Source organism: Petromyzon marinus, chromosome 2 (assembly GCF_048934315.1).
Source record: "Petromyzon marinus isolate PM22_M1 ecotype Great Lakes invasive population chromosome 2, UKy_Petmar_22M1.pri1.0, whole genome shotgun sequence".
NCBI classification, from domain to species: Eukaryota; Metazoa; Chordata; class Hyperoartia; order Petromyzontiformes; family Petromyzontidae; genus Petromyzon; species Petromyzon marinus.
Window position 1 is genome coordinate 1,773,445 of NC_133668.1, and position 15,302 is coordinate 1,788,746.

A 15,302-nucleotide genomic window follows, 5' to 3' on the forward strand; every position below is an offset into this window, starting at 1 on the left:
ATTTAAAATAGCGAAAGATTAAAATAAACGTCTTAACGTCATTGTTCACAGGTCCACTCCCCACATCGCCTCCCCCCCCTGCCTGTGAGGGCGGGGTGGTATCGCCGCCGCGCATGCGCAAAGGTCCTTGCTGGTGGGACCCCGAGAAGACGCCATGAGGTAAGAGGCTCTCCTCGCGTCCGAGGAGGTTTCTCGTGCCATCTGCGGCCGTCCCTCGCCCCCACACGGCCAGGGGCTTGCGCTCTCCTTAGCCACGGGGTCTCGCTGCGTCGACCTTTCCTCGGGCGTCCCCGGCCGCGGCACGGGATGTTGGCCTGGGCGATGCGCGGGCCTGGCGCGGGCTTAGGCCGAGGCTTGGGGCCGTGGCGCCGCGTGGCCGCCGCCGCCTCGTTCCGCGCCTTCGGCGTTCAGTGCGCGCTTGAGGGCACGGCTATAAGTGCGTTGTTGTCGTTTGTTATTATTACACAGCGGGCGAGGTTTAAAGAAGTATCGCAATTGCCGCCCAAACGATCACCAACGTCGCGCGAAATACCAGGCGGGCCAGCAACAGCTATCGACGCGATCGATAACGGGGGGGGGGGGGGAGTCGATTACGTTTCTTGCATTGAGCCAAGGGAGTGTGTAAAACACGCGCGTCTAAAGACGGCGATGTTGCTGCGTGCTTTGTTCCAGCTTGCCCATGATGTAGTTTAAAAAAATGGTGTACGTGAGCTGCGTTGGCCCACCTCTGCGTTACATTCGGTGCCTCGAAATCTGATGTACGCAACTCATGTGGACACTACGTGTTTACGACCTCGTTGTCCGATGTACGCAACTCGTGTACCTGAGCAACACGTCCCAGCAGTGTTTGATGACACGATTAAACGTCGCTGATTCGTGAACACGCGTGTTGTACAACACGCCGTTATAGGCCGTAGGCTTTCGCCTGCTCAATGTAGGCAGTTGTGCGGTGTATGGCCTATGCGCGCTATTTTTGTACCGAATGCTTTAATCTTTTTTAACCACGTGTCCTTATGCGCGTTTGTCCAGTATTACACCTAGTTATATCTAAGTTGTGGGCACCACCCAAGTCAATTTGGTCTACATAGCTGTAATGCAGAACTGCACCGACGAAGTTGGAAGTTTGGTTAAATAACCCACGGCGTGTTGAAGCCCTCAGCAGTGGCTTGACTGAAGGCTGTATAAGTACATATTTAGTGTATACTCTGCTACTCCGTGCTATAATCGTTTACAGTGAATACAAATTAAATATAATTAATATAAAGACCGATGGAGAGCGCGTTGAGACTTTCGCGAGAGATGTGCAAGTTTACTTTGTTGAAGCCCGAAGGATGTATAACACGTCTATAGGACGTGTACTAATAATACGCCTTTTAATTGCAGTCCATGTGATATGTTCCTGTGTGTTCAAAATTCCACGTGTTATAGCCCTCGTGTTTTGTAGCTCTTTCATATTTTTGTTTCACCCAAGGTTTAAAATGTGAGTGAATCTTTCCGGGTCGCTGGTAGACTGGAGTAGGCACGTGACTCGTATTTGCTGAGTGGCTGAAATTAATCTCTGGTCTGTCATCTCATTAGAGAGCTGTCCACAGTGGGAGCAAGCACTTCTCTATACGTGCTTCAATAACGTTTAAAGTTGAGATGGTGCTTGTCATGAACTAAAATATAACTTCACTGTCACTCAACAGTATGCTACGGCTTCAGAAGCGGCTGTCAGCCAGCGTGCTGCGCTGTGGAAAGAAGAAGGTCTGGCTGGACCCCAATGAAACAAATGAGATCGCAAACGCAAACTCAAGTAAGGATCACCACAAAAGCCATGGCATATTAACATTGTGGAAACTGATACTTGGCTTTTCATAGATTTCATAAACTGTTAGCCATGACTTTGTAAGAGTGTTTTATAGTGGTGCAGTGGTAAAACGTGGGTAAACTAGCCTCTGGTAATTTCCATATGAGAAAAGGGGGTAAAACTACATTTATCAGCGTTAACCCTCGCCCACCCCACTTGCTTGTTCCAATCTCGTTCTCTTTTTGTCTTCAGGGCAGCAGATCCGCAAGTTGATTAAGGATGGCTTGATCATCCGCAAGCCGGTAGCGGTGCACTCGCGTGCACGCTGCCGGAAGAACCTGGAGGCGCGGCGTAAGGGCCGGCACATGGGCTACGGTAAGCGTCACCCTGGTGCCCCCCCCCCGTACCCTGCGCTGGGCACTCCGTCTCTCTTCTTAGTGCTCTACATTTTCTCACACCCTTAGTGTATGCGTATGTTTGTAAAAGAGCCATGCCCAATGTTGTCCTCTTGAAAAAGCTGCCGACCATGTGATAATTTTAATAGTTGGCAGGAGTTACTTGAAATCTGTGTGCTTATGGGGGTGCTCTTGAGTGTGTGAACACCAATTATAGGTGGGAAATGATGCAAGGCCTGAGGTAATGTGTGTGTCCCAGGATGCCCCATGTTTTCTATCTCTCATGGTTGCATGAATCCTGTGCTAGCCCTGAACAATGCAATATTGATTGGTGTAGCTTTTAGAGTGTAAAAGTACCAAGTTGTAACGAACTAGTTGAATTTTAATTTACTGAATTTAGATGAAGCATCATAGCCACGCCTTTCTCGTGTTTATATTCTGCTGCCCTTGCAGGTAAGCGCAAGGGTACAGCCAACGCCCGTATGCCAGAGAAGCTGGTGTGGATGCGGCGCATGCGGATTCTGCGCCGTCTCCTGCGCAAGTACCGCGAGGCCAAGAAGATCGATCGCCACATGTGAGTTCCGCTCGCAGAAAAAGCAGGACCTTCTAAGAACAGCCAAATATAACATTACAACACGTTCAGTTATTTTTGTTGCGTGAATGTATGTGGTTCACGTCTTGACTGTTTTTACGAATGCCATTTTTAGGTACCACAATCTGTACCTGAAAGTGAAAGGTAACGTGTTCAAGAACAAGCGCATTCTGATGGAGCACATCCACAAGATGAAGGCTGACAAGGCCCGCAAGAAGCTCCTCGCGTAAGTGGCCGTTGCTAACCCGAGAATTTAGAAGTGTTGCACTTTCCTGGCTTTTTTGATATATGGTGCGTTCTCACAATCATGGATTAACACGTGAACATTTGTCACTCGCGGTAAACCTAACCCACGTGCATCCGGATTGCTTTGCTCTGCAGTGACCAGGCAGAGGCTCGTCGCTCCAAGACAAAGGAAGCACGCAAGCGCCGTGAAGAGCGCCTCCTGGCCAAGAAGGAGGAGATCCTGAAGACTCTGTCCAAGGAGGAGGAGAGCTCCAAGAAGTGAGCCTTCCCTGCTGGGGAGGTCAACTCGCATCATCAACCTTGTATCTTCTCGTCAGTCAATAAACTATGAAAACCCACACGCATTGTCTCCTGATTTTGATGTTGAATGGGAGTTTTGTTGTACTTTGACATGGTATAATGGGTTACCCCACTGAACTTGAAATCCAGAGGCCGCTGACAGCTGAACCGAGCACCGAGCAGTATAATGAGTACATAACTGTTGCTTGTCAGAGGTCAAGAGCTGGTATTACTATCCCTCTAATGGAGGCATTTTGGCCACCAGTGGCTGAAGCAAGACTTTAGGTTTTCTAGGGCTGTGTACCCCATCGTGCTGGTTTAGCTTAGAAAGATTCACGAGTATAAAGACTTCCAAAAGGTATTGCCAAGTTTTTGCACTTAGGGATTGCTATGTACCATTAAACATTACAGTACTAGCATTGCTCGTGCATTGGCACAATATAAATGCCTTTTTACGGATTTTGTTTGTACCCCTTGTAATTTGTCTTAATTAATGAGGTGTATGCTTTAAAGTTATGAATGAGATGGGTAGACAACTGGAGGTACTTTGGATCATTGATCTTGTGTTCAAGAGTTGACCTGGGCATGTAAAAACCGGTTCAGGTAAGTGCAATCTAATTTTCTTGAATGGCGCTGGTGTGATCATTGGAGTAGAGGCCACACGGATTTGAATTGAATGCATAGTAAATGGAATTGTGAGGTCCAACTGGTAATGATAAATCAAGCTCCCATTCAAGCGGCGTTAAGTGAAGTTGCACTGACATTGAAGGCGCTTATGTTTCACCAATAACACTTCCTGGCATCCACTGAAGCACATCACATCCGGTTTGATCAATGTAGTGCAAAGATTGACAAGAAATGATGGGTTGTACGTTCTGAGTTTTGTGGGAAAGCCAGTATTTGGAAATGTCTTCAAGAACCATATTTTTTCCTACGGCGTACCGTTTGGGAGGTACGTCATTCGGTACGAACTGTATGCTGCCTGCGGCACGTAATTGAGCACGCTTTTTTTACCCGAGCTCAATTACCTCAAAGCCCCACCCATGGCACGTTATGTTTTACACACTGATGTCATGGGATCTTTGATGTCCACTGCAGCATTGCGAATATTTTTTTAGGTTTATACATCTACAGTATTAACGAGGGAAGCCTACAACAAGCGGCTACCGGCGTCGTGTGACCACCCCACCTTGATACAATGCCAACAGCAAAACGTAAGTAATTTAGGTGCTCAAATATTGCTTAACTTCAATATTCAATTGTGCCAACGAGTTTAAGAAGTCGTGAGTCTGGATGGGAATGAGCTCATAAACCTCCCACCACTTGAGATACAAAGAAGATTTGGACAAGATTAGGGTTTTTATTTCGATTTAAAGAAATAAAACTAAAAGTTAAATTCTCACGACGTTTCGGCCACAACACAAGTAGCCTTCAGGTGAAGGAACAACTGTCGGGACGACAGCGCTTCAATGAACACTGCTAAGCTTGGCAGCGTCTTTTAAGCTGGGTGGGAGGAGCAGAGCGCCTTGACAAAGGAGTTTACATAACAATAATTTAGCACTGAAGTAGCTGTGTTAATGTGTTGGATTAGCACGGTGTTAAAGTCAGAAATTACCATGTAACTGGAAGATTACCATGATAGTGTGAGGTATTAGCATGTAACTGGTCACGGAAGTAGCTATGTTAAGGTCAGAGTTACATAACAGGCATTTAGTATATTGGGTTTATTTGCATATTTCATAAATGCTCTGCAGCCGACACCACTACCCAAGTGTTGGGACAGGCGTGAGGCTGCATTGTGCAAGTATGGATGTGTTTGGCCGTGTGAGTTTTAATGCGATTAAGCTTGCGCCTTGGGAAGGTGCTCAAGTGTGTGGCGGGGAGTCGTGGTTCAGCCTTAAATGGGTTAATGGAATTGTGTGTAAACATCACTGGGGAGAGGTGGCAGTGTGGTGTGTGGACCCACCATGCTGGTTGGGGGATCTTTACGTTTTGAGGCGTGGTGGTGGTCTCGAGATTTACTGAACCACAACCCAACTGACCGGAGTTTCATTCCGCAGATAGTGGCAATTCGTATCTCAGCCTGGCCTGGCCTTCCCAAGCTTGACTTGGCTTTAAACAAATATCTCGTGCAGGCAGTTCTAGGCTTGAATGTTACAAACGACACTTGCCGCCTATAGTGGTACCTTGTATGCATCATTTTGTGAGGTATGCATACGCGCATTTCTGTGTACCATGTACACGTGTTGTTTTTTTGGTCTGCCATTGCATAACTTTTAATGTTCATGTGTTTGAAGGTGCACACGTGTCAAGATTGGCACAAATGCACAATTAAACACAGTACAAGCGAATCCCTACGTTTCCATTTGCAACACGTTACCCCAACACGAGGTATACACTTCGTGATCATGGAAAACGTCGGCCACTGGTTCCACATTGCATTGCTCTGGTACATGTTGATATGACCTTCATTTGACTTGTGGGTTGCAGACCGTTCCCTTTGTGCCTTCCTCATGTCTTTGCAAAGTGAATTGCTGGATCGCACTAAACAAATGTACTCGCCCATGTTGCAATGTTTTTACACGAGAGCACACAGAAAATCAAAGCGCGGTTAATAATAACACCACAACTGCAAGCAAGAACAAATTATCACAAGGGCTTCACTCAATTTTCCACGAAACCTTAAGTACACAACCTAACCTAAAGACCTTTACTATTGGTCGCGAAAAGCCGACGTGTTAAACCAAATAACCTTTGTTTCTACCACAACGTGCTGAGGACAAGGTGTAACAACCTTTATAACTAGGTTAGCAGTCATTAACACAATTTTTTAGCATTGGCTGAATGAGAAAAGTTACGTTTTAAAAATACAGCTTTACATAATTAAGAAACTACTTTTAAAATAGGAAAGAAAAATAAGTATTTCAATAAAGAGATTTTTAAACCTAACCGTTTTCTTAAGACGTGTCTTTTAATCTCTTAAACATACAGATCCAATCACTGATATGGCTAAGGTGAACTTTGAAAGTCTGGTTATGGCTCTTATCAAACATTTTTAAACAGCTCCAAAGACTTTGACCTGCAGATAAATTTCACTCCTTGTAACATTTCACCCCAGAAACCGATAGAGCTGAAATTCATGAAGAGACGTTCAGGGAAGGTAAGATTCTCACAATGGTTCAGTTCACGAATCAAGATGAATATTTTCATTACTTTATAATTAATTTGTTGGAAACCTCAAAACAATGTGACAAGTTGGGCACTAGCAATGACATACATTTGGCCAGAAAATATATTAATGCATTCGATAAAAAAACCTTTCGAGTTGTTCAACAGTCTACCCTGCTTGCAATGTAACTTGGAAAGTGTGTTCTAAAATATTGGAGCTGTGCCAATCTGGACATGCCGATCAGTAGTTTCATCTCAGAGCATATCTCACACATTTCACAGTCTCCAGCAAAACCTGTGAGCAGGTTTTAACTTTGAAGTGCAACGAGAAGCAAACAGAATAGGTTTTAGTGACTTTTATTAGATGTTACATCACAATAATAAAAAAACAACTTACATCGAAATGAAAAGCACGACAAATGTTATTGATATTTAAAGTTCATGATTGGCTCAAAAGTCACCAGCATATAGTAGTAAGGTGTGTGGGTGGATGAGTGGGCTCACACTATCGACAGGACTTTACTAATATCCGTATTTCACCTTGAGTTCTTCCACCAGCGCAATGTATGCTGCTATGGCATCCTCCTTGCTTTTGCCTGAATTAATTAAGAGGGAGAACAAAAGAGTTTAGGATTCAATCCATCAAGCTGAAATAAGCGGTGCAAATTTGTAAGAGATAAGCGTGCTCACATTCCAGGGATTTGAAGTGGCTGTTACAAAAAGGGGAGCTATTGTTAATCAAGCAGCAACTTCTGATCCAATAGAATCGTGTTCAACAGGATTACCTTTCTTGGAGTTCCACGCATTCCATTTGGCCTTTCCTTTAAAGTCGAGCATGCCTGGAGAGTCTGCAATCGGGGAACATTTTACGCGTGTAAAAAAAAATCTCAAAACGGTGGATATTCAAACAAGTCGGACAATTATTACGCTAGATTTTTTTATTGGTTCGTTTAAAGATTTTCCAAAACAAATCACACTCGAGCCGGCCGTCCCACAGCAGAGACCCAGCGGGTTTTGTTATTTTTAACTCGCTATCAAATACATCACAGGCTGCAAAGCTGCCAGTGCAGATCGGTAGTTTCATCTAAGAGCACATCTCACACAGTTTCCAGCAAAACCTGCGAGCCGTCCGTGGCGACGTACCAGTCGTGTTGTCCCCCACCGTGACTTGCTTGAACAGGGCGTACACTTCCAGCATCTCGTTGTCAGACGGTTTGGTCTTCAGATTCTTGACATCGGCGGCAGCTTGGTCAAACTTCTCCTGTCAAGACGACAATTCACAACGTCACCCAGGGCACCGAGCCATGGCTGCGTTTTGCCAGCAACACCACCGCGGCCACTGTGGGTGGATTTGGGACTGGCATGAAGCCAGACCATGGGTTTTTTCCTTCCCCCCCCCCCCATGGCAAACCAAAGCAATGAATGATAGGCTGCGTACATAAAATCGCCTTTTTCTCACAGTCATCCATTCCATCGTGCATGGCAATGAGCTTACGGATGTTTAAACAAAACAAAACCCCGACTCATTATGCGCGCTCAGGCGACCGATGCAAAATGCAGAGAGACTGTGATCGATAAAGTGGCGAGGCCTCACCACGCAGAGGCATTGCATTTTATCAACTACACCCGCCTACCCACGACTTAATTAACAAAATGCACACGAAGCCTATAACGCACAATAAACCCTATAACGCACAGTGCACACTTTTGTTTGCGATCGTCACGCCAAGCAGCCCATCCCAAGCACAACGCAGCCCAGCATCCTGCGGCAGCTTCTGCAGCACCATCAGGCCCCAACGGAGATGTATTATGACATGGCACACTCGAATCAGAGATGTGCACTTTTGACAAAATCGACGGTCGGTAAATATCTTGAAAGCAGCTTTTTCTCTCTCCCTCTCTCTCTCTGTTCGCGATCTGAATCACCGGGGTCGATTCGCTCAACGGATTTTACGCAACTGGCTACGAAACCCGAATACAACAACCTCGAACACAGATGTTGGTTACTGCAACGAGATTGCGGAGCCAGACGGTGCCTCTAAAAAAAAAACTCAGCGATCACGAAATCCGAGACACACACACAGCACGCTGGCCTGCACCTCGCCCCTGCCTCGTCCCTAACTCGACCTCTATAAACCCAACGCCGAGCTCCAGCTGACACCGACATAACCGACATAACCGACCACCCGAATCTCGCCAAGCGAGCAGCAAGTGCAGTCTGCTGCTGCACTGCCACACCTGGGACATGTTGACGGCGCGGAAGTCTCTGGTGAAGTGGCGGCGGCGAACGGGCGGGCGCGGACTGACACCGCGCGAGTGAAGCGGCGGTGGTTGTAGCGGGGCGGAGGGGGCGGGGCGCGGGGGGAGGAGTCGAGACACGTGCGCTCCGGGCTGCCCCGCGATTGGTTGAGATCGCTGAGGGGGGCGAGGAACTTGGGTTTTATCACGTGGGCTTGGCGAGGGCGGAGCTAAGTCGGCCGTTCCCCATTTGGCGGTCGTGCGTGGGGGGGGTGCGATCACGTGGCTCGTTGACCTTTGTTACGACTGGAGCAAGCGACGGCGCCGATTGGCGGAGGTGATGTCACGCGATCGTTTGAGGAGACGGTCTGCGGTCGGTGTTAACCCAGGACACGTGGAGGTTGAGGGTTCAATTGCCTGCACCAGGCTTCTGCAGACACGAGGTTACAGCATTGGAGTCCAATATCAGTGGAATAACGCATGGCGTGGTTCAGAATAGGGTTGGGATAGCGAAAGTAAAAACGAATGAGATATCAAGTACTTAGTTTGTTTATGTCGATGTTCACTGAAATAAGTGTAACAAAAAATGGTTCCTGGGAAGTAAGTGTTTTTTCCTAATTGCTTATGCCTCAAAAGTACAGAAAATGGCTATTATTCTCCACAAACTTTGCTTGTGTGACCAGGACAGTGATATTTTAAATGTACCTATATTCAATGAGAAAACGCATTTGTGTCATTCCTTCACCTAAAGCCCTGGTCACAAAAGCAAAGTTTATGGGGAATAATAGCTATTTTATATACTTGATAAGCATAAGCAATTTAAAAAGTTACACTTACTACCCAGGGACAAAAGTCGTGTTACACTATGCAGAGACAAAAATCGTGTTACACTTACTACCCAGGGATAAAAATCGTGTTACACAGTATAATGAGCACATTCGTCAGTAAAACTCTGCCTTAAAAGAAAAAAAATTCAAATGTGATCATTTCACATTTTAAGGCCACAGTGTTGACAAATTCGTATTTTTTGTGATTATGCACCACTGGCAATGCAGTATCATTTCACCAAATATAACGTTTACTATAAAATCGGAACTATGTTGAAGGATTGTTTCCAGGAATGAGTAATGTAAACATCAAAAATACAATGCCGAATAAAGTAAATAATACAATAGCAAATAAATGAATTCAACAAAAGGCTGTTGGTTTTCGGTTCAACACTCATCACAAACCTACGTGACTTTTCAGGTTATATATCGTAAAACTGCATCAGAACCAGAAAGGGTTTTATTCGCCATGAAAGTTCACACAGACACGGAATTTACTTTGGCAGGATGGTGCATACATTCAACATATAGAAATCTAAAATCTTAAATAAGTGGTAAACAAGTCTTACTATAAGGGTTAAAAGTCTAACTAACACCAAGGGGCTAAAGTATATAAAATTGAATAAATAAAGAATATAAAAAAGCTATAAGATACAATCATAAAATAAATAAAAAATACAAATAGGGTATCATAGTTAATATTGGCAAGGTGTCATTTTGTCCACCGAGATGGCGCGATGCAATTAATTCATTTTCTGGGTGCTCGTTGGATTATCCATCGCAGGAAGGCGAGAGATGGAGGTGGCTTGGAAAGGCAGTGGATTGGAGTTGTTTCAGGAGTTAAAATGCCAATGTCGAGGTTTTTTAGCCACAGTGGGGCTTCAGGAGAGAGAGAGAGTTCGTGTCATTGCACTGTTCCTCCGTTGAAGGAACGCACACTGCAGTGGCTTACTGTATGGCCCACAGTTTGAATCGCATGGCGATGAAAACCAAGCCTACCTAAGTTCCAATACCAGAGTCTCCTCTAAGAGCGAAGACGTTAAAGGGTAAAGTTCAGCAACGGGCATCTCTTTCAGTGTGGCGCTTTGTCGAATAACGATCAAGGCTACGTCTATTGACCCGCCACCTACTGCTTGTATTTCGTGCGGGAATTAAATAAAGTGTCGACAAAGAAAACACTAATTTGCATTATATTCTTGGTTCTTTCGGTAAAGTCACGTAGAGGGGAAACGTGACTTTACCGAAAGATCCAAGAATATGAATCCCTGCAGTCACGAAAGCTTTAAATCTAAATGTAATTTGCATTACGCAGACGGTGCAAAGTTTACGCCCACGCGTGGCAAAGCAGAAAAGCGAGAGCCAAAGTAAAATCTCCCCAGCATGCCCAACGCAACGTGAGCCGGACAAAGAATGGGCACCCACGGAATACTGGCACCACGAACCTAACAGTGCATGGCAACGCAGCACCGACTGTGTGGGCAATACATTCACATTGGCTGAATCACAATCAGTACTTTTGAATACCAAAAAACCCCCACTGACGTGGTTGCCAATTGTTGCATTGCATAAGGCATAGACATGCATACTGAACGTCTTTCGCACCGTATGTAGACAACCGTGCTATTTCGCAAAGGTTGTCGGTGCGGTGTTAGCAGTAGACGTGACCTTATTGTAGAAAATCGCATAGCTAGATCGCTCCGCACCGCCTTACTGGCAGACGATAATTGTGGTGTGATGATGCATCGAGCGCCTTTGTGACAGCCTCGTGCCACAACAATGATTTGGACTCTCGGTGCAACTGCCCAAGCTCTCAGCTGCTGCAGGCCGTCGAGTTCACGCCCTTGGGGGGGGGGGGGGGGGCTCGACTCAGCCCATAATTCTGGGTGGACAAAATTGGTACCACTTTGTGGGGGACTAACGGCGGTTGATTTTTTTTTACAGATAGGCTGGTCTCTCGTCACAAAGATGTGGGAATGTCCAACCCCCCCCCCCCCCCCCCCCAACTTGCTTCAGAAGATTTAACACGTAGGATTTCGCGACCAATATTATTCATAAGGGGGGGGGGGGTTAACCCAAATGCGTTCGCTTGCGTACGGGGGGTCTACTGACAATGTACGCAGAGGAAACGGGGGGGGGGGGGTGCAGCCTCGATAATAATTTGTCTACATTGGCCTTCAAATGAGTTAGATAGTCCGGCGGTGGACTATCTGTTTGCTTAAACACGTTAATATTATTAATCCTTGATCGTTTCTGCGTGTATTAAATATCGACCGTTCTATAGGATTCGGGGGGGGGGGGGGGGGGGCTGCGTCAAACGTACGCAGGTGGGGGGGGGGGGGTAAAACATGCGTACAGGGAGGGGTCAAGTTTTGACAGATTTTTGCGTATCTACTCAATGGATGGTTCCGAATAACGGTTTTTGGGTTAAATCGCTTAAACATAAATGTGTCGAAACCTTCCACCACCCGACACAGCCAATTAGTAAGGGATTTGTCACGTAAACAACACGCCAATTCGTGACCACTTCAGCCCACCGGCGTGTTGGAGAGTAAATCCACAACATTTATAACGAGCTTTTTTGCCCGTCCAAGGACGGTTGTATATTGCAGTCAATCTGAAATATTCGATAGAAAAATTGTTCAGCTCATGATTATTGAGGGGGGGGGGGGGGGGAATGTCCCATGTGGAGTGACGTCACCCGCTAATGGTTATTGGGGAGGGGTGCGGTATGTGGAGTGACGTCACCCGCTAATGGTTATTGTGGAGGGGTGCGGCATGTGGAGTGCGGGCATGAATATTAATGAGGGGGGGGGCTCTTTTGCAGTGACGTCACGCACGGATGTAGCACTGTGCTGCGTAGATTTATTTTTCACCGTCACTTTCCGTAAAGAAACGTCATGTTTGAAGCAACTTTGCGTAATCAATTATTTAATTCAGCTCGACCTTCCTCTGCGTTAGCGTAAAAATCCACCACTCATGTGTAGTGACGTCACACGGGGGGCCTCATGTGGAGTGACGTCACACGGGGGGGTGGGCCTCATGTGGAGTGACGTCACGCGCGGGACGGACAGACATTTCTGGGTAATTACAGTCGGTAATTTGAGTAGTACGACGTTTCGATTCGGCAAATCGCCTGATGATGCTGGATGCAATTACCAGCGAAACGTCGTACTACTCAAATTGTAAATGTTGTGGATTTACTCTCCGACACAGCGGTGGGCTAAAAGTAGTAACTACTTGGCGTTTTGTTTACGTGACAAATCCCTTAATAATTAGCTGTGTCGGGTGGTGGAGGGGTTCGACGATGTCGTGTCCGCTGTAATCGAAGTTCCGAGGATCAATGATTTAAGGCAGTTACGGGCGTGGCAGAACGGGACAACGACAAATTAATCGAACAGGAATCGATTCTTGTGTTTAAAGCGATCCCGAATCGCCGGAGTCGAATCGCTCGAAGGGGGAAGAAGGCGGAACCGGCAGCTCCACGTGGGCTCCCAGGCCGCGTGGGTTCCAGTTGGGAGTCCCAACTCGGGTCCACCGACCGAGCCATCGCCCGCCCCTCACCGGCCGTGCTGGGGCTGCCTTCTTCGTGTCCTCGGCCCCCTACCCCGAGACTCCGCGGAGGCCATGGCGGCTAAGGCCTCGAGGCAGCGGCCCGCGCGGGTGAAAGCGGCCCTGGGCGACCCCTTCCACCTGGCGTGGCCTCCCCTGGACGAGACCCTGGGCGAGGAGCTCGTGGAGGAGCTGAGGGGGGCGCTCGGCGCCGCGGGCCTCGGCAGGGCCAAGGGCCGGCACGGGGACGCGGCGGGAAGGAAGCGCCGGGCAAAGAGGGGAGACGGTGCCAGCGAGAGGAGGAAAGCGACGGACGAGAAGATGGAGGGCGAGGGGCTAAAGGGGGGCGACGAGAAGATGGAGGTAGGCGGCAGGGCTGAGAGTGCGATGATGGGCAATCGAGAGGCGAGCGTGGACGATGACAGTACGGAGATGAAGGAGAAAGCAGTGGACGAAGAGAGAGTCAACAGGACGGGGGAGGAGGGGGGTAAGACTGACAACACTCAAGCGGCGAGGATGGACAAGGCGAAGTCTGTGGACGACGCGAACGAGGAGGTGCACGCCAAAGTCGCGGACGAGACCTCGGGTGACGCAGGCCTGTCGGCTGGCCCCCGTCGCGGTGGCTGGAGCGACGCGTCCGTACGCAGAGAGGCGGCCCTGGGCGTGAACGAGGTGATCCGCGGGCTGGAGCGTGACGAGCTGAGCCTGGTGCTCGTGTGCGGCACCGCGCGTCCCCCTCTTCTGCCGCGACTCCTGGCCGCGCTGTGCGCCAGTCGCGCGGTGCCGGCAGCGCAGCTGGGAGCGCTGAGCGCCGCCGTGGCGCCTCTGCTGGGGCTGCGCTCCGTGCTGGCGCTCGGGGTGCGTAGGGACGCGCCGAGGCTCGCCAAGGCCGCGGAGCGAATCGCCCGGAGGCTGCCGCCGCTCCGCGCGCCTTGGCTGAGCGGCGAGGCGCCCGGCGTTGGGACGGCCGCGTGCGTGGATGTCGGGGTCGGTGCGTGCCGCTTGCTGCCGTCGAACGTCAAGAGGCTCGTGTCGAATCCCGCTCGCAGGAAGCGCAAAAGGAGTTGAGGTCCCGAGTTTGGGACTTCTCCCCGCCCGCGCCCCGCTGTGGTTGTGTGAAGCGAAACGGGCAGCGGACGAACCGGGCGGTACAGCTTCACTCGAGGCGGACAGCGGGGTTCATCCCGTGCGGCCAAAGCGGGGGACCACTTATCGGAGGATTGGAGAAGCGCCCTGTTATACAACATCGAATTGAATTAAGTTCAGGTGCGCGCAAAGAAAGTCGTGCAAGCCTACGTGTTAAACAACGCGTCTGCCTAAGTACTGTTTACACGACGTGTACGTGGTTTAGCGCATGGTTTTTTTTTACCAACAATAAACCACTCCCACCTAAACTGCGTTCTAATTGAAAGTTTAGAGAAATGGTTTCAGCGTAAGTTTTATTTGGTCGAATGGTTTGCAGTAACCTGTTTTAACATCATCCGTGTGATTTCAAATCGGAGACGCGTTCCTTAGTAAAGTCAGCTTTGAGACTGGCGATCCACTAAACTTATTCTGGTTTGCTTGGAAAATACCTTTGTATTTAATCGGTGTTGACAATGGTTGTAAGCTGTACATTTGCATGTTACCGTGAAAGTGCTAATGTAATAAAATGCTGTCTAAATGCACCGTCGGATTGCGTTGTTGAAATTCATATAATACTAAGTGGGATACCCAATCCTTTTTAAAATTCCATATCGGGTAACTTACAAAAACCTAGAGCAGAACTCATTGGCAAAGCAAAAATTGCCCAACTGAAGGCAGCTTGCGTGGTGCATTGCTTTCAGCAGGGTCACGCTGCTCCTGTAAAAAACACTGTCATTCATCCAGGAAAACATGACGGTAGCAAGCACTTTAAGGAATTTGCTTAACGGTATAACAGTAATAGGCCGCCTTCACGTCGGGGATGTGTTCAAATGTGCGACGACGAATATCGAAACTTCGAAGCGACGGATGCGAGAGGGTGGATGCTGTCAGCGACGCGTGTGGGTGTGGAGGCAACGCAAATAAGGTCGTGGTATCTATCAAGTGACACCGTACGGTGTTTGCAAAACCACGTAAGTGGGCGCGTAAATCGGGGTATTAATTGGCCCAAATGGTTTAACATTATACCCGTGCAAATCAGATTACTGCACTTGCATAACCCATGCACACGCAGAGACGTTAAAAACCTGGCTGTC

At 48.1% G+C, this 15,302-nt stretch overlaps 3 protein-coding genes across 4 annotated transcripts; 2 read left to right on the forward strand and 1 right to left on the reverse strand.

The window, feature by feature from the left end:
* On the forward strand, nucleotides 1-3,360 carry RPL19 (ribosomal protein L19). Its single transcript, XM_032967293.2, has 6 exons — nucleotides 1-159; nucleotides 1,689-1,795; nucleotides 2,042-2,164; nucleotides 2,638-2,758; nucleotides 2,892-3,002; nucleotides 3,158-3,360. Exons 1-6 carry the CDS (start codon nucleotides 155-157, stop codon nucleotides 3,282-3,284), a joined length of 594 nt encoding a protein of 197 aa, XP_032823184.1. The 5' UTR covers nucleotides 1-154; the 3' UTR covers nucleotides 3,285-3,360.
* Nucleotides 3,361-6,810: 3,450 nt separating this feature from the next.
* Nucleotides 6,811-8,844, reverse strand: DBI (diazepam binding inhibitor, acyl-CoA binding protein). Of its 2 annotated transcripts, none has more exons than XM_032967307.1 (4): nucleotides 8,708-8,844; nucleotides 7,613-7,730; nucleotides 7,255-7,317; nucleotides 6,811-7,065 (listed from the first exon to the last, which is right to left on the reverse strand). In XM_032967307.1, the coding sequence occupies exons 1-4, from the start codon at nucleotides 8,714-8,716 to the stop codon at nucleotides 6,992-6,994; spliced, it is 264 nt and encodes an 87-aa protein (XP_032823198.1). In that variant the 5' UTR covers nucleotides 8,717-8,844; the 3' UTR covers nucleotides 6,811-6,991. The 2 variants fall into 2 exon arrangements, with proteins under 2 accessions (XP_032823198.1, XP_032823207.1); XM_032967316.2 differs by lacking the exon at nucleotides 8,708-8,844 and adding an exon at nucleotides 8,455-8,478.
* A 4,066-nt stretch (nucleotides 8,845-12,910) lies between these two features.
* On the forward strand, nucleotides 12,911-14,750 carry RPP38 (ribonuclease P/MRP subunit p38). The gene has a single exon (XM_032967267.2). It carries the CDS (start codon nucleotides 13,159-13,161, stop codon nucleotides 14,149-14,151), a length of 993 nt encoding a protein of 330 aa, XP_032823158.1. The 5' UTR covers nucleotides 12,911-13,158; the 3' UTR covers nucleotides 14,152-14,750.
* The last annotated feature ends 552 nt before the right edge of the window (nucleotides 14,751-15,302 follow it).